General features: G+C 44.9%; 1 protein-coding gene across 14 annotated transcripts in view; it reads left to right on the top strand.

The window, feature by feature from the left end:
• LOC137369472 (multiple PDZ domain protein) overlaps nucleotides 1-19210 on the top strand; it is a 419370-nt gene that overhangs the window by 288603 nt on the left and 111557 nt on the right. For all 14 annotated transcript variants that reach the window (XM_068030740.1, XM_068030727.1, XM_068030738.1 and 11 more), the window contains one exon: nucleotides 12272-12449. In XM_068030740.1, coding sequence (XP_067886841.1) covers nucleotides 12272-12449 — 178 coding nt within the window. The remainder of the gene's footprint in view (nucleotides 1-12271; nucleotides 12450-19210) is intronic.

The raw sequence follows: 19210 nt of genomic DNA, 5'->3' as shown, positions 1-19210 counted from the left end.
TTTATAGGCCTTTCCTATTAATAGAGTCATAGAGTTATACAGCACAGAAACAGGCCCTTCGGCCCATCGTGTCTGTGCCGGCCATCAAGCACCTAACTATTCTAGTCCCATTTTCCAGCATTTGGCCCGTAGCCTTCTATGCTATGGCGTTTCAAGTGCTCATCTAAATACTTAAATGTTGTGAGGGTTGCTGCCTCTACCACCCCTTCAGGCAGTATATTCCAGATTCCAACCACCCTCTGGGTGAAAAAAACTTTTCCTCAATTCCCCTCTAAACCTCCTGTCCCTTACCTTAAATCTATGCCCCCTGGTTATTGATCCCAAAAGTCTCTTCCTATCTAACCTATCAATGCCCCTCATAATTTTGTATCCCTCAATCGTCCCCCCTCAGCCTTTTCTGTTCGAAGGAAAACAACCCTAGCCTTTTCAGTCTCTCTTCATAGCTGAATTGCTCCAGCCCAGGCAACATCCTGGTGAATCTCCTCTGCACCCTCTCCAGTGCAATCACATCCTTCCTATATGTGGGACCCAGAAATGTACACAGTACTCCAGCTGTTGTCTAACTAACATTTTATACAGCTCCATCATAACCTCAGTATCCCATATGCCTTCCTAACCACCTTATCTACCTGTGCTGCTGCCTTCAGTGATTTATGGACAAATACACCAAGGTCCCTCAGACCTTCTGTACTTCCGAGGGTCCTACCATCCATTGTTAGTCCTCCCAAAATGTATCACCTCACACTTATCAGGATTAAATTCCATATGCCACTGCTCCACCCATTTATATCATCCTGTAATCTAAGGCTTTCCTCCTCACTATTTACAACACCTCCAATTTTCGTGTCATCTGCGAACTTACTTATCATACCTCCTATATTCACGTCTAAATCATTAATGTACACTACAAACAGCAAGGGTCCCAGCGCTGATCCCTGTGGTACACCACTGGTCACAGGCTTCCACTCGTAAAAACAGCCCTTGACCATTACGTTCTGTTTCCTGCCACTAAGCCAATTTTGAATCCAATTTGCCAAATTGCCCTGGATCTCATGGGCTCTTACCTTCTTAACCAATCTCCGTTGAGGGACCTTATCAAAATTCTTACTGAAGTCCATGTAGACTACATCAACTGCTTTACCCTCATCTACACATCGAGTCACCTCCTCGAAAAATTCAGTTAGACACGATCTCCCCCGACAAAGCCATGCTGACTATCCCTAATTATTCCCTGTCTCTCCAAATGAAGATTAATCCTGTCCCTCGGAACAGGGTAGGTGGTGGCGTAGTGGTATTTTCACTGGACTAGTAACCCAGAGACCCAGGGTATTTCTCTGGGATCATGGGTTCGAATCCCACCAGAGCAGAAGGTCGAATTTGAATGTAATTAATAAATCTGGAATTAAAAGCTAGTGTAATGATGGCCATGAAACCATTGTCGATTTTTGTAAAAACCCATCTGATTCACGAATGTCCTTTAGGGAAATCTGCTGTCCTTGCCTGGCCTACATGTGACTCCAGACCCACAGCAATGTGGTTAACATGCCCTCTGAAATGGCCTAGCAAGCCACTCAGTTGTACCTAACCGCTGCGAAGTTAATATAAAGGAATGAAACCGGACGGACCATCCAGCATCGACCGAGGCACCGGAAACGACAATGGCAAACCCAGCCCTGTGAACCCTGCAAAGTCCTTCTTACTAACATCTGGGGACTTGTTCCAAAGTTGGGAGAGCTGTCCCATAGATTAGTCAAGCAACAGCCTGACATAGTCATACTCATGGAATCATACCTAACAGACAATGTCCCAGACACTGCAGTCAGTATCTCTGGATATGTCCTGTCCCACCGGCAGGACAGACCCAGCAGAGGTGGTGGCACAGTGGTATACAGCAGGGAGGGAGTTGCCCTGGGAGTCCTCAACATCGACTCCGGACCCCATGAAGTCTCATGGCATCAGGTCAAACATGGGCAAGGTAACCTCCTACTGATTACCACCTACCGCCCTTCCTCAGCTGATGACTCAGTACTCCACCATGTTGAACACCACTTGGAGGAAGCACTGAGGGTGGCAAGGGCACAAAATGTACTCTGGGTGGGGGACTTCAATGTCCATCACCAACAGTGGCTCGGTAGCACCACTACTGACCGAGCTGGCCGAGTCCTAAAGGACATAGCTGTTAGACTGGGTCTGCGGCAGGTGGTGGGGGAACCAACACGAGGGAAAAATATACTTGACCTCGTCCTCACCAATCTGCCTGCTGCAGATGCTTCTGTCCATGACTGTATTGGTAGGAGTGACCGGCACACAGTCCTTGTGGAGACTAAGTCCCGCCTTCACATTGAGGATACCGTCCATCGTGTTGTGTGACACTATCACCGTGCTAAATGGGATAGGTTTCGAACAGATCTAGCAATACAAAACTAGGCATCCATGAGGCGCTGTGGGCCATCAGCAGCAGCAGAATTGTACTCAACACAATCTGTAACCTCATGGCCCGGCATATCCCCCACTCTACCATTACCATCAAGCCAGGAGACCAACCCTGGTTCAATGAAGAGTGCAGGAGGGCATGCCAGGAGCAGCACCAGGCATACCTCAAAATGAGGTGTCAACCTGGTGAAGCTATAACACAGGACTATCTGCGTGCCAAACTGCATAAGCAGCATGCGATAGGCAGAGCTAAGCGGTCCGATAACCAACGGATCAGATCGAAGCTCTGCAGTCCTGCCACATCCAGCTGTGAATGGTGGTGGACAATTAAACAACTAACTGGAGGAGGTTGCTCCACAAATATCCCCATCCTCAATGGTGGGGGAACCCAGCACATCAGTGCGAAAGATAAGGCTGAAGCATTTGCAACAATCTTCAACCAGAAGTGCCGAGTTGATGATCCATCTCGGCTTCCTCCTGAAGTCCCCAGCATCACAGATGCCAGACTTCAGCCAATTCCATTCACTCCATGTGATATCAAGAAACGACTGAAGGCACTGGACACTGCAAAAGCTATGGGCCCTGACAATATTCCGGCAATAATACTGAAGACCTGTGCTCCAGAGCTTGCCGCGCCCCGAGCCAAGCTCTTCCAGTATAGCTACAACACTGGCATCTACCCTGCAATATGGAAAATTGCCCGGGTATGTCCTGTACACAAAATGCAGGACAAATCCAACCCGGCCAATTACCGCCCAATCAGCCTACTCTCAATCATAACATGATGGAAGGTGTCATCAGCAGTGCCATCAAGCAGCACTTGCTTAGCAATAACCTGCTCAGTGATGCTCAGTTTTGGTTCCGCCAGGGGCCACTCAGCTCCTGACCTCATTACAGCCTTGGTTCAAACATGGACAAAAGGGCTGAACTCAAGAGGTGAGGTAAGAGTGACTGCCCTTGACATCACGGCAGCATTTGACCGAGCATGGTATCAAGGAGCCCTAGCAAAACTGAGGTCAATGGGAATCAGGGGGAAAACCCTCCGCTGGCTGGAGTCATACCTAGCGCAAAGGAAGATGGTTGTGGTTGTTGGAGGTCAATCATCTGAGCTCCAGGACATCACTGCTGGAGTTCCTCAGGGTAGTGTCCTAGGCCCAACCATCTTCAGCTGCTTCATCAATGACCTTCCTTCAATCATAAGGTCAGAAGCGGGGATGTTCGCGGATGTTCGCACAATGTTCAGCACCATTCGTGACTCCTCAGATACTGAAGCAGTCCGTGTAGAAATGCAGCAAGACCTGGACAATATCCAGGCTTGGGCTGATAAGTGGCAAGAAACATTCGCGCCACAAAAGTGCCAGGCAATGACCATCTCCAATAAGAGAGAATCTAACCATCTCCCCTTGACATTCAACCCCATTACCATTGCTGAATTCCCCACTATCAACATCCTGGGGGTTACCATTGACCAGAAACTGAACTGGAGTTGCCATATAAATACCGTGGCTACAAGAGCAGGTCAGAGGCTAGGAATCCTGTGGCGAGTAACTCATCTCCTGACTCCCCAAAGCCTGTCCACCATCTACAAGGCACAAGTCAGGAGTGTGATGGAATACTCTCCACTTGCCTGGATGGGTGCAGCTCCAACAACACTCAAGAAGTTCGACACCATTCAGGACAAAGCAGCCCGCCTGATTGGCACCACGTCTACAAGCATTCACTCCCTCCACCACTGACGCACAGTGGCAGCAGTGTGTACCATCTACAAGATGCACAGCAGCAATGCACCAAGGCTCCTTAGACAGCACCTTCCAAACCCGCGACCTCTACCAATTAGAAGGACAAGGGCAGCAAATACATGGGAACACCACCACCTGCAAGTTCCCCTCCAAGTCACACAGCATCCTGACTTGGAACTATATCGCCGTTCCTTCACTGTTGCTGGGTCAAAATCCTGGAACTCCCTTCCTAACAGCACTGTGGGTATACCTACCCCAAATGGACTGCAGCGGTTCATGAAGGCAGCTGACCGCCACCTTCTCAAGGGAAAATAGAGATGGGCAATAAATGTTGGCCTGGACAGCGTTGCCCACATCCCATGAATAAATTTTTTTTAAAAATGAATGTTTTCCAATAGTTTCCCAACTGCTGATGTTAGACCCACTGGCCAGTAACTACCTGGACTGTCCCTGCTACCATTCTTGAATAATGGTACCACATTCACTGCCCTCCAGTCCTCTGGCACCTCTCCCATGGCCAGAGAGGATCTGAAAATTTGTGTTCGAGCCCCTGCTATTACCTCCCTTGCTTCACCTAACAGCCTGGGATATATCTCGTCTGGGTCTGGGGATTTATCCACTTTTAAGCCTGCTAAAACATCGAATATTTCCTCCCTTTCGATGGTAATACGTTGATGTATATCGCAGTCCCCCTCCCTGATCTCTACACCTACATCGTCCTCCACTGTGAAAACAGATGAAAAATAATGATTTAAAACCTCACCTTTGTCCTCCGGCTCCACACACAAATTGCTACTTTGGTCCCTAATAGGCCCTACTCTTTCCCTGGTTATCCTCATGCCCTTAATATTCTTATAAAACGCCTTAGGATTTTCCTTTATCTTGCCCGCCACTGTTTTTTCATGTCTCCTCTTCGCTCTCCTAATTACTTTTTGAAGTCCCCCCACCCCACACTTTCTATACTCTCATGCCGCCGTTGTTTTCAGCGCTCCGAATCTGCCATAAGCCTCCTTTTTTTTTTTCCTGACCAATAAGCTGTATCCCTTGACATCCAGTGTTCCCTGGACTTGTTGGTCCTCCCCTTCACCTTAATGGGTAGATGTTGGCTCTGAACCCTCACTACTTCCTCTTTGAATGACTTGCACTGGCCTAATGTAGACTTTCCTACAAGTAGCTGCTCCCAGTCCACGTTGGCCAGATCCTGTTTTATCAAATTGAAATCGCCCATCCCCCAATTCAGTACCTTTATTTCTGGCCCATCTTTGTCCTTTTCCATAACTACCTTAAATCCGAGAGTTATGGTCACTGTCCCCGAAGTGCTCCCCCACTGATACTTCTACCACTTGTCCAGCTTCATTCGCTAGAATTAGGTCCAGTACTGCCCCTTCTCTTGTAGATCTTTCTACGTACTGGCTCATAAAGCTCTCCTGTGTGCATTTTAAGAATTCCTCCCCTTTAAGCCTTATTGCACTAAGACTATCCCAGTTGATATTTGGTAAGTTGAAATCCCCAACTATTAATGCTCTATTATTTTTACACCTCTGAGATTTGCCTACATATCTGTTCCTCTATCTCTCCCTGACTGTTTGGAGGTCTGTAGTACACGCCCAGCCAAGTGATTGCCCCCTTTTTGTTCTTAAATTCTACCCATATGGCCTCATTTGAGAAACCTTCTGAGATATCATCCCTCCTTACTGCAGTAATTGACTGCATCATCAACAGTGCAATGCCACCTCCTCTTTTATCCCCTCCCCTATCACACCTGAAAATTCTATATCCTGCCCCTCCCTCAGCCATGTCTCTGTGATAGCAATAATATCATAATCCCATATGCTAATCAATGCCCTCAATTCATCTACCTTATTAGTAAGATTCCTTGCATTAAAGTATATGGAATCCAGCCTTGCATTTTTCACTTGTGCCTTCCAGACTGACTCAGTTTCTCTTCTATATTTGGCTGTGCCTCACCCCCTACTGTCCCTCCACTCTGTATCCCATCCCCCTGCCAAATTAGTTTAAACCTCCCAGCATGGATGTTGGTCCCATTCCCGTTCAGGTGCAACCCGTCCAACTTGTACAGGTCCCACCTTTGCCAGAAACAGACCCAGTGAACCAGGAACCTAAAGCCCTCCCTCCTGCACCATCTCCTCAGCCACGCATTCATCTGCTCTATCCTCCTATTCCTATACTCGCTACCACGTAACACAGGGAGTAATCCAGAGATTACAACCTTTGAGGTCCTGGTTTTTAATCTGCTACCTCGCTCCCTAATCTTATACAATCCTTAAGTTCCTTTGTTATCCATGGTTGAATACCTTTACTTTTGGGGGTTTTGTGCCTTGAAGGAATGTATAGTTGCTGTAAACAATGTAATAATTATTTAAAGACTATCCATTGCCTGTGTGCTGTCATACCTTTTAATGTATTTTCCCAATCCACCTCAGACAATTTGCCCCTCATACCTTCCTAATTTCCTTTGTTCAAATTTAACACCCTGGCTTCAGATTCACTTTCAAACATAGTGTAGAATTCTATCATATTATGGGCACTGATTCCTAAAGGTTCTTTTACGACAAGATTATTAATTAGCCCTTTCTCATTACATAATACCAGATCTAAAATAGCCTTTTCTCTAGTCGGTTCCTCAACATACTGCTCTGGAAAACCATCCCTAACACACTCCAGAAACTCACCCTCACAGCATTAGTGCTCATTAAGTTTACCCAGTCTATGTGCAGATTGATTTCACCCATGATTATTGTATTACCCATGCTACATGCTTCTCTGATCTCCTGATTAATGCCATATGCCATACTTCCACGACTGTTTGGTGGCCTATAAACAACTCCTATCAATGTTGGCTGTCCCTTGCTGTTTCTTAGCTCCACCCAAACAGATTCCACATTTTGTTCTTACGATCTGAGATCCTCCTTGCTAATGTACGGATTCCATCCCATGTTATCAGCGCAACACCACCTACTTTTCTTTTTTGCCTGTCCTTCCTAAATGTCGAATATCCTTGAATATTCAGTACCCCTTCTTGGTCACCCTGCAGCCACATTTCTGTTATGGCAATTAGATCATACCCATTTACCTCTATTTGGGCCTTTAAGTCATCTACCTTGTTGCGAATGCTGCATGCATTCAGGTAGAGTGCCCTTAAACTTGTCTTCTTGATATTCTGCATTCTAAGCCTAGTTGATGCTCGCCTTTGTTTCACCTGCCTTCTATGTCACTTGCTACTTTTCAACTCCTTTTGCCAGCTTTATTTCCTTCCAATTTGAGCTACCCGTCAGGTTCCCATCCCCCTGACAAAGTAGTTTAAACCCTCCCCAATAGCACCAACAAATCTCCTTGCGAAGATGCTAGTTCTGGTCCTGTTAAGGTGTAGCCTGTCCATCTTGTCCAGGTCTCACCTGCCCCAGAGCTGGACCCAATGCCTCAGAAATCTGATGCTTTCCCTCCTACACCAATTCTCCAGCCACGTGTTCAATCAATCAATCCTCCTATTATTATGCCCACTAGCATGTGGCACTGGGAGTAATCCTGAGATTACTGCTTTAGAGGTCCTGCTTTTTAATTTCCTTCCTAACTCCCTAAAATCTGCTTTCAGGACCTGCCATAACATAACTTTAAAAACGTTTTATTACAATGAGAAGTAAAATAACTTACCAGTTACTTCCCAATCAACTTCTTCCCCTGCACCGAAGAGAGAGGCAGCTACTGGAGGCTGAGAAAAGGTAGAAGAAAGAAAGGAGCCCTTCCCTCATGCACCAGACTTCCACTTTACACTCTGTGCGCTCAAATTTATTTTCTTCTTAATTTATAGTTCCCCTCACCGAACTCCCTCAATTACCAAACTCCCTTCTTCACACTCTGTGCCCTCCAGCAGCACTCAGTGCAGAAGAAGCAGCACTGAGAGTCCCCTGAATTTATACTCTGAAAACAATGCTGTGTCAGTTCTGCTGAAGCTCAGAAACCAATTTAAGCTAGTTACCAAATTAACTAGCTTCAGCTACTCTCAAAGTTTTATTACACTCCTGTTTAAAACTGCAAGAAAGCTAACTTACCTCTTAACTGAAACAGGAATTTCAATTAATTGCTAGATGTAAACAAAACAAAAACTAGCCTTGACAGATTAACCCTTAAAATTCACTCACTTACCAAACTCCCTTCTTCACACTCAGTGCAGACTGAGATAAAGATTCATCAGAACTGGGCTAAAGTTAGAGGTATAGCAGGTTTAAAGCAACCATAGAGGCAGGGAAACGGTGAGGGGGCGGAAAAGAACAAAGGGGAAGGTCTGTGAAAGGGTGGAAGACAGGAGAGATTACATGGCAAAAGAGATTATGGTGCAAGGCAAAATAGGACAAGTAACAAAGCAAAAGATGTGTCTAGAGCAGATGTTAATTGAAAAAGATAGAATCATTACCTATCACAGCTGCCTTTCCTAACCCATTTAGTTTCTTGCGTCTCCCTAGAATCCCTTTTCAAAGTTTAATGGAGTCGAAGTATTATAATACAAAAACAAAATACTCTTTTTTTTCTGTTTTTTATTTCGTAGTTTTCTAATCTTTCCTCAAACTCAGTCCTCTGACTCTAGTGATCAGCCTCATGGCTGTCCTCTGTACTGCTTCCACAGCTTGAATATTTTTCTTCTACCTCAGTACTCAGAATTCGTCACAGTATTCAATTTGCAGCTGCACCAGATGCCTATATAGCTTTAGCATGATAACCACAGATTATACGATATTGCATTTGATATGAAAGCTCACCATTGATTGTTTTTTTATTACTGCTCTCCACTGACTGTGTGTGAGTTAAATTCTGCTACATTCCCAGACCCCTTTCAACCTCTCCCATAGCTGGTTTAACCATTAACTACATCCCCAGGCTTTTTTTCCAGTCTCTATCTTTGCTGTTACAATTGAATTTCATCTGCCATAGTTTTGGCCAGTGTGAATATTGTCTAGGTCCTTCTGGAAACTCTTTTGAGTGTTTCGTTAGATTCCATTACCACCCTCCCCTGCAAGATTTATCTTTTGTTATGACCAGGTGAGAAAGATCCTTCACCTGGTCTTATTGTAACAGGATTTAATTTAAACACACTATTTTTAGGTTCCCCTTGGTGAATCCTAGTTCACTGCTTTCCAATTATAAGGCAAAGAAATGAGCACAAACAGCCCTTCTTAGATTTAAAGAAGAAAAGTGAAATTTATTAAAACTTAAACTCTAATTCGGTTAACGCCTACAGATACATGCTGTGCCCCACACTAGTAGACATACGTGCTACCCACATGCAAATGGAGACAGAAAAGAGCAGAAGAAAAAATAAAGGAGAGGTTTGAAGCAATATCAGAAGAGTTTCTTGTTACTGTGCTTCAAGCTCATTGTAGTCCTTTTGGAGGTAATTCTTGCTTTTCATTCGGGCCCAGTATTCTTCTTAAACCTTGTTCACTATAGGAGACTTTTCTATCTTGGGGTTCATATGTCTTCAATGGTTTCCAAAGCTGGTGAGAGCAAGATGAGAGCAGACAGGAGAGAGGTCTTTTCAGTCCAGGAGCAAACGGCTTTCCCGAGTTCAAATTCAAAAAACTCCAACAGCCAGTTAGTCATGTGACTAAACTGGTCTGACCACGTCTGTTTCTGTATTCATCCAATTTAGCAGTTAACCTGGAATGTGAGCCCCTCCACCCTCAACGTCTCGGAATCAAAAGTCCGTTGTGGATTGAATGTCAGGAAGTGACGCCTTTGTCCTTTCCAAGTACTGTCTGCTACTATGCAAATGTCTTTCCAGTCAAGGCTTGGCAACTCCTTGTGATAGGTCCTCTTTTCTTCCCAGCAACAATTTTAAGCTTTTATGTTCATGTGGTGAAATATGTGTCTCATTCTTGGCAGGTGGGTGCCTGCATGACACTTTGATAAGTGAGATACTTATATATTAAATGGCATTTGTAACTATCATTTTAGCAACACGTATTAACTCAAATATATAGATACTGTAAACAGTTTGTGAGCCTTGTAGTACTAGTAAATTAATGCTGCTTTAATTTTTCTTAGTCTTTCCACATCACCAGTAATGATCACTTGCCTATCCATCTCACATTGCATTGGGTCACCATGACGGCTGTGACACATATGCTGTAATACAGTGATGTTGCTGCACAGGAATATTTTCTGTCAGTATTGCAATGGTAATTGAACATTTATTGCAATGGACAATCACTTTCTTTGCTTGAAGCAGTCTGATTTTGTTGACTGTAGGACTTCTGTGGTGTCTCTTGATACAATTTTGTTTCATCTCAGCTTTTTATTAAATAAAACTTTCTTTGCCTCATTTATGTGCTTGCTGAAACTAACAACTGACAACTTTGTCTTTCAATACAATAATCATTTCAATATTTAGTAGTATTTAGAGATGTGAGGTGGGGGTGGGGGAGAAAAGGTTATCTGAAAGGGGCTTGTTTATGATATTACCACCCCACCATCACCCTTTTTATTGGTCTTTCAGAGTTATCATTATTCTTTTCAAGTTAAAATTTTTGACCTATTGAACTCAAAGTTTCAGCTGTGTCACATGAAGAGATATGAATGGAGGCCAGATGCAGTCCCACAACGTGAAAAAAAAATAAAGAGAAAGCCATTTCAGTCTCCTGTTTTATGTCTCCTTGTGCTTAGTTTCAGATATGTATTGGTAAAGGACTATGAGTCGATTGCCTGAATAATTATGGTTCTGGATTTTATTGAAAATTAAGTCTCACTGTCAAAAGGATAGATTTTGTGATTTATAATCACAATGGTGCAAAGCTAGGCAATATAATTATAGGACCAAAGAAAAATACTGCGATAGCTGGAAATCTGAAATAAAAACGGAAAATGCTGGAAATACTCAGCAGGTCCAGCAGCATCTATGGAGAGAGAAACAAGTGGTAACGTCTCTGGTCAATTACCTTTCAGCAGAAGTATAATTATATAATCCTATTATAGGATTTATCTATTTCACTGCTGTATTGTTATATTAATACCAGGCTATCCAAAAATAAGATCTGGGCCCCCATTCGCCCAGATGCTGCACAGTTGCAATACAGCCAAGATGTACTATGCCTGTTTAGACTTCAGTGCATCCAGATCTGGTGGTCTGGACCATTTCTGTGGTCAGGTGGCACCCCTAGCACATGCTTGTTCCATGACAATGCCGAGTACATGAAAGAGGGCATTAGGCCTGAGAGGTTTGCAGAGGTTGCAATGGTCGCTGAGGTCCGGGCTTTTTGGCTGCTGTTCAAAAACAGCAACCAAAGGGCCTCCATGCAACATCTGGATCGACATCCCTAAAAATAAAAGGGTGGGCTTGCCTCTTCCCAGTCAGTGACAGGCTAGGGGCAAGAACTTAAGACCTGCTTCTCATGTAAGCGTCCTACCAGTGAAACTACAAATGAAGCAGGAAAGTAATGCCCTTCCCACATCATTTCCATGATGCTGCTTGATCTGCACCTAACGTAGGTACATGCTCAACTCTGTTCCTTGGGTTTCCGTCCCTAGTTAGTGACCAATGAGCCCTGGGACTAGGTGCCCCTCAGCACTGACTCTAGGAACATCGTCCCCTGGTATTCACTATAGTAGGGTTACAGTTCTCGATTCATTCCTTGCAGAGCAGAGTGATTTCTAGGCTTATTTACTCTAGAAGCCTCTCAGCAAAGCTGGTCTAACAGCGGTTCATTTTGGCTGAGACGAATTGAAGTTAAATTTAGCAAGTAAAAGGCCAGTGTATAGTTTTAGTACCAGATGTCAAATTTTCACAAGTGCAACTTATGTATAAATCTAATTGCTGTAATATACATTACGCTTTCCAATCTCTGTTCCATCAGTGAAAATAAATGCTTCAGTTTTGTATCTGTTAACCTTTTTTTGTTGTTTTTATATTGCTCGAGCTAATGTATCTTATTTGAGTATTGTGCATTACTTTCTTTTGTTTGGTTATTTAACTAAAAACTTAATGCTTTTCAACATAAATGTATGTATCTGAATGTAATATAATTTCAAGCTGTCTTCATTTCTGGTTTGCTTTATGCCTCACTGTGCTGTATGTGTTTAATATATAGACCTCCAGCCAGCCAGATATAGAGACTGAAATAATGTCGGCACTCACAGGTCCACAGCTGTTACCACCTGAATCTGTTGAAAAAGAAGAGACCAGCAATGTTGTGGCATCGTTAGGGAACATGGGCATTAAATCAGAAGATGGATTGGAGGAAGATGATGAATTTGGTTACAGTTGGAGTACGTAGTTTCTGAAAACAAATTGAAACATTGTAATATGGCACTTCACATATTAACTTTCCATTACAATTAATCTTATTAAACTGCAACAACACAACTAAATCAAAATATTATCTTAAAGGTGGGCAGTATTCTCAGTGTGAGTCCTTTCAATGCAAATACTCCAACTATCTCTTTCAAAAGATCATATGCTTAATTTTTTTTACACATCTCTTGCCCTCTGAAGAAAATCTTAATTTTAACTCCTCCTGTGCAATGTTATGGAAGCCTGATACCCCAAATTTAAAAACTGACAAGAACCATTGTCCGTGAGAAGTTTCTCTGAATTAACGGGCATCAGTCAGCATTCTAAATACTAATATGGAAACAGCAGCATTTTTTAGTGGTTGCTGCTGTGTAGGCAGCCGGTGCTGAGTTTCAAAATGACTAGCTTTACATTAAATCCAGAGCAAAGAAAGAAGTGGTTCCTCACTGATTCAGCATAACTATTTTGTGAGTGGGTGCTGGTCAGCTGGATAGCTTCCCAATCCTGTGTCTCTATGACGCTGCACTGAGAATTAGAAGAAAGATTTTCTCTACCAAATAGAGTTAAATATTGTTGAAGAGATTGGAAAGAGTACTTTGCATTGTCAGTGCTTTCCTCTGCACATGATTAGATAAGCTAATAACTTAATAGTGAAACTATCCATATCTGCCGCTATTAACCATTGCTTAGTTCTACTCTATTAATTGTCTGCATAGAATAGAATTTTATAGTTAAAAAAGTCTTTGATTTGATAATGTAAAGATATTGCTAGAGATGTGAAGCAAAGCCTCTGTATGAAGGATACTGGATTGTCTAACCCACATAAGCTCATTCCCTACATCTGTCTATGTCACCTGCAACACAGCAAGCAAAATTGATTTATTTTGTGATTACATATAAGTCTAACCAATTCTGATTCCAGACTTGGAGATATTTTACTATTTTAGATTTTTTACTTTGATGCATCATTCATCCAAAGGACATTCAGTCCCTTGTAGCATTAATATATGTATTTCAGTACCATTGTCCTGTTTATGACTTCAGGGACATTTATAAATGAATACCCACTTTCTTGTCACTGAGAGAAAAAGCTGTCTTTTATTCTTCCAGTTTTTCTGCTTATTCCTCCTGATTCGTTCTGTTGCCTGGTTGCCAAGGTGTAGGTGGCTCTCTAGGACCTGTGTGAACTTAGATGGTGAATGCTAACAGGCTGTATGACTAGTGATGCTATCCTGTCCTCACCTGACCTTTACATATCAATACTTGCCCAGGAATTGTTAGATAGCAGTCAGACGTGAAAACCCTGCTTGCATTCTTATTCCCTCCCTCCTTCCTAAACTCAGCAACTGACATCAGCTACCTCAGCACCAGAGAAGCTCCATTTCGACTTTATACAAATATAAATGGATATAGCTATGAAATATCTACTTCCAACCCTCCTTACCGCTCATTTTGCTATGACTGAGTAGCTGAGATATATGGATTAGAAAGGTACCAGGTTTGATCCTTGGGGCTTGATTTTCAGTTGCCTGTGAGGGTGAGTGCAGGTGCGGGCGCACATTGAAGATCGCATTCCTGCAAGGTGTCACTGGAGCCCAATGCCTCCAGAACATGACATGATTTTCAAAGTGAGGGGGGGCAGCTGGAAACCTGCACACCTCCAAGTAAGTGGTTGTTGAGCTTGTTGTTGAGCTGATTAAAAGGCTTCAGCGGAGCAGTTTGAAATTTTCAATCGGGGGGCATGGGGAAAACACAGTGTCTGGGACATGTCAGGGTGCAGCTGTCATGAACATAGCGGGGAGCCATGAGGAATAATGAATGCACTGGCCAACAAATTTAAAAAGTGGAGAATAATGATCAGATTCTCAACCAGTGGCACAGAGTTTCCATCGCTGGAGCTTAGAGACTTGCATTTGTGAGCAGTGAGTGCTATGACTCTTGAGAGGAATATGAGGCTGCTGGCATCACTTGGGCACCAGAGGTTGGCAGAGGAAGCCCTGGAGAACATAACAGGTGCCAGCTGAGGGAGTTGAGATGGGAGCAGGCTACTCTGATGTTGGACAGACTAGTGAGGAGGAGCTTCAGCAGATACGTCGTCCTGATTAGGAGGAAGCCGGAGGAGCACAGTTGAGGGCTGCCAGAAGAAGAGGGCGCTACCCAAGACATCGGGTCAACTGCCCAAGAATTAGCTACGTTCAAATGACAGAGCACCAGTACTGTATGAGACTCTGCCAATCCAGGCACATGGTCTCGGATATTTGCACTTTGATCCTCAATGACCTGATGCCTCATGGCCCCCATAGCAGTCCCCTACCTGCAGTTGTCAAGATCACCTTTGCACGGAATTTTTATGCATCTGGGTCATTCCAGTGATCAGCTGCAACCTGAGTAGCGTATCACAGTCAGTGACTCATCCACGCCATCAGGCAGGTCATGGATGTCCTATTCCATAGTGGGGGGAGGAGGACTACATCCATGTTGAGACAGATGGGTCAGCACAGGCACAGACAGCATTGGCTTTGCCGCCATCGATGGATTTCCTCAGGTCCAGGGGGTCATCGATTGTACCCGTGTAGATATCAAGGCACCAACAGACCAGGCTGCCAGATTCTGAAAAGGCTTCCACTCACTGAATACCCAGCTGGTTTGTGGCCACAGGAAGCGTATCTTGCAGGTTTGCACTAAGTTCCCTGGGCAGCTGTCTTGATTCCTTTATCCTTGAGAGTCCCAGTTGCTGACATCCCATTCCGTGGGTGGCTGTTGGTGGATAAGGTTTATCCCCTGAGAAGGTGGCTCCTGACGCCTGTCTGGCATCCAGACATGGATGCATAGAGGCGTTAGAGCCAGAGCCATCTCCTAACAAGATGCTGCATTGATATCTTGAAGATGTATTTCCATGCCTTGACTGGTCGGGTGGTGCCCTCCACTGTGAGCCAGCCAGGGTGTCTCGTGTCTCGTATTGTGTTTGTCGGTTGGGCGCTGCATGCGCGACTATACAAAGAGACCTGGAGCTGGATGACGAGAAGGACGCCACTCTTCCTCGGAGGAGGATGAAGGGAATGCTCCAGAGGTGCCTGGCATCCAGGCATTGGAGATGACCACCAAGGTCATCCCAGGCCTCATGGCAATTGGCAGGCTGGTATGGCTGCAAGGGCCATGCTAATTCAGCAACGTTTCACTTGAGCGCCTCTCAGCCCTTATGACAGATGACTGTAATTCACCTTCCATCGGAGCGAGAAGTCACCCAGCAAGCACACACATCTGAAGAATCCCATTGCCTCCCAAAACCATTGAGAATGTGGTCTCCATCATCAACATTTTCCCACATCATAGGCATGGCTTCACAGCAAACTCAGGTCCCTCCACTCTGCCGTCCTCCCAAACCACCCCCCCCCCAATTCCATTTCCCTTTTGACATCAAGCAATAATAACACACAAGTCTGATCAAAAGCATTATTATTGATCTCAATGGAAAAACAAAGAGAAAACATTACCCAGGTTATCCATAAAGTACAACTAACTGCATGGCACCTCACATTCCCATCCACTTCAACTGGGTGCTCCCTCTGCGACTGAGGAAGAAGTGAAGTCAGCCTGCTCTCTTGTTTCTGCATCTCGCTGAAATGCCTGTAGCTTCCGTTCTCATCTTGGAGGTGCCTGTGGGGGCTGTTCCACAGGCTGCTGTGGCTGCATCATTGTAGGGGCATCCTCTATCACAGGGCCTTATGTCCTGAGTTAGAGTGGCTGAGAAGGCAAAGGATGATGCCGTTGGCCCCTCATCATCCTGTTCGACCTTCATGGTGCCCATGCATGCTGAATGAGGCTACCGGCTTGGACGGAGCTGGCATCCACTCCAAGCATCTCTGCGCCATCAGCAACACTGAGTGGTCCATGCTGGAGAGTCTCATTCTTTCTGTGCATATCAGTGCGCTGCTCCTGCATCCACCCAGAGTAGTGCTGCATATAGCTCTCCAAGAGGTTGGCCACTGTGGGTGAAGGATCTCGTGCTCAAAACCCTGAGTCATAACAGTGCACATGCGCTGCATGAATTCCTCCATTGTCTGCCCTTGGCTCCACAATGCCTCAGGGATCTCCAACATTCGGGAAGTCATCTGCCTCTGATGGTGCAGAAAAGTCATCCTTGTTTGTGACACCTGAGGCCCAGCATCTTTGCCTAGTGGAGCATGGCTCTGGCTGTCCTCCATCAGCCAAGGGGGATTGTCCACAGCTGACTCTGCCTCGCTGTCCTCCTTTCACTCATGTGTGATGTGCTGCTCACCCCGTGCTTCCCATTCTAATCTTGTTTGTGGCCCAACCGAGGTGAGTATGTCTGATGGTGCGGATGAATGATGTGATAGTGCAGGCTCTGGAAGATCTCCCCCCACCGAGGAGGCTGGTGACAACTGGGCTGGAATACTCTGTTCCTGCTTTGCTCCTGCCTCTGTAGGAAACACAAGAAAGTGGTGATGGGAACTTGGGCTACTCAGCAGGTGCATTGACACAACCAACCCCACAGATGACAGTGGTATTGTAACCACAGGACACACTGGACAGGAGTTTCCTCCCTGCCCGTCACCTGAAGATAGAGTTATCAAATGGCCCTGCTCTTCACTGCTTCGCGTCTCGCCATGGCTGACGCAATGGCACCCTCACAATTTCCAGCACCGCCACCTCCATCGGGATCATGTGTGGAGGTCTGGCACCCCAACACCCATCCAGGTCATTTCCCGGGAGATGTGCACTCTCTTATCCTGCAGGATGATCAGAGAATGATTTATGAGGAGGCTGCCCTCCTTCACCTATTCCAGCATGATATTCATATGAGCTGTTGTGCTCCAGAGTGATGCCCCCTGCTCAATTGTGCCCCACATGTGAGGGTTGTTTACATCTCAGTGATTTAATTGGGAACTTGATCTGACAATGTTAGGGAGAACTATGGGCACTCAGTTTACTCAGCTCGTCTGCATGCTGGTGTATACAGAGTTCAAGAGCTGTCATCTGGGTGTCACTGGCCACTCACCTTTCCACACCTTATCAAGTCATTGAATCTTTTCCTAGACTGGACCCACATCCTTCTGGCCACTCCTTGGCTGCTGATCTCTGTCTCCATCTCCATCCATTCTTTGTGTCACCAGGCATGTTTCTTCTTCCAGACTCCGGAAACAAGATCTTTCTCCTGAATGCCACTGCATCTGTTAAAGCCCGAAGGGAGACATCGGAGAACCTTGGTGCTGCCTGTGGAGCCTGCTGTGCAAACGCTGGCCCTCTGAGTACCTTGCTGCTCCATCTCATCAGTGAACGGCAATACCAGTCATGGCTGCCATTTGCTTTTTCAAAGGTTCGGTTACTGTGCACCTCCAGGCCGCTCCCAGTGCCTCTAATTGGACGCTGATTCGTCCCTTTGCATATGAAAATGGCGTTGCAATGCTGATGCGACACGGGGTTGGGATCTGGAAATAATCCGGGTGTCAGGTTCCCGAACCCCGATTGAAAATCCAGGCCTGGTCTCTGCTGTTTTGGTGGTCTCAGCTCGGGAGGCCTTAATGTCCCTAGGTTAAAGAGGGAGAAATTGAAACAAATCCTGTTCACCGAGCAACTGAAAGACATGGGGTGAAATCAGTTCAGGGTCATCTATGATTCCCTTTATTGTCAAGTAGATTTCCAGTGATCTGCCTAGATTCAGTGATGAAGAATGTACTGGTAAAACAGATAAGTGAAGAGTTATTTAACTAGGAATAATGATTAGCAGAGAAAATAAAAGCAATCAAAAAGACAGAGTAGAGGAGGTAGAAGCAGGTGAAGTTAATGCACAATTGAACAAGAATGTAGCAAAAAGGCTAGCATGCAGAGGAAGAAAAGAAGTGGAGGAAGTAAATCTGATTGACCAGTTAGAGATGGGGAGAAAAGTGATATAATAACAAGATATTAGCTTGAATGAAAAATCAAGAGAAAAGGAGTAGCATTAAAAAGAGATGAAGTATGTGTCTTGCAATGCTGACAGTGGGAAATAATTGGGGAGAATTAGGGACAATTATGTCACAAGAAGGTATTGATTAAATAGCACTAGCGGAAACTTGGCACCAAACTGGCAGGAGTGGAAAACAAACATATTGAGTTATAATTTTTTATGAGGGGCAAAAGAAGTAAGAAAGGCAGAGTGGAATTAATGGTGAAGCAGGGCATCCATGCTGTAGAGGTGACTGATGACACAAAAGAGAGATTCAAACAGAATTAATATGGTTAGAGGTCAAGGATTTACTTAGTAGGGCTGTACTACAGGTCCCCCATTTATGGGAGGAAGATTGAAGAGACAAAATTGGCTTAGTGGCAGGTGGCAGAGGGGATGATCGAGGTTTGTTTTTGCGATTGGAAGCCTGTGACAAGTGGTGTACCGCAGGGATTGGTGCTGGGACCCTTGCTGTTTGTAGTGTACATTAATGATGTAGTCGAGAATTTAGGAGGTATGATCAGTAAGTTTGCAGATGACACGAAAATTGGTGGTGTCGTAAGAAGTGAGGAGGAAAGCCTTAGATTACAGGACGATATAGATGGGCTGGTAAGATGGGCGGAGCAGTGGCAAATGGAATTAATCCTGAGAAGTGTGAGGTGATGCATTTTGGGAGGACTAATAAGGCAAGGGAATATACAATAGATGGAAGTACAGAGGGTCTGAGGGACCTTGGTGTACTTGTCCATACATCACTGAAGGCTGCAGCACATGTAGATAAGGTGATCA

Source organism: Heterodontus francisci, chromosome 4 (assembly GCF_036365525.1).
Source record: "Heterodontus francisci isolate sHetFra1 chromosome 4, sHetFra1.hap1, whole genome shotgun sequence".
In the NCBI taxonomy this organism is placed as follows: Eukaryota; Metazoa; Chordata; class Chondrichthyes; order Heterodontiformes; family Heterodontidae; genus Heterodontus; species Heterodontus francisci.
Note: the sequence above shows the minus strand (reverse complement) of the source record. Positions and strands in the feature narration are given on the sequence as shown.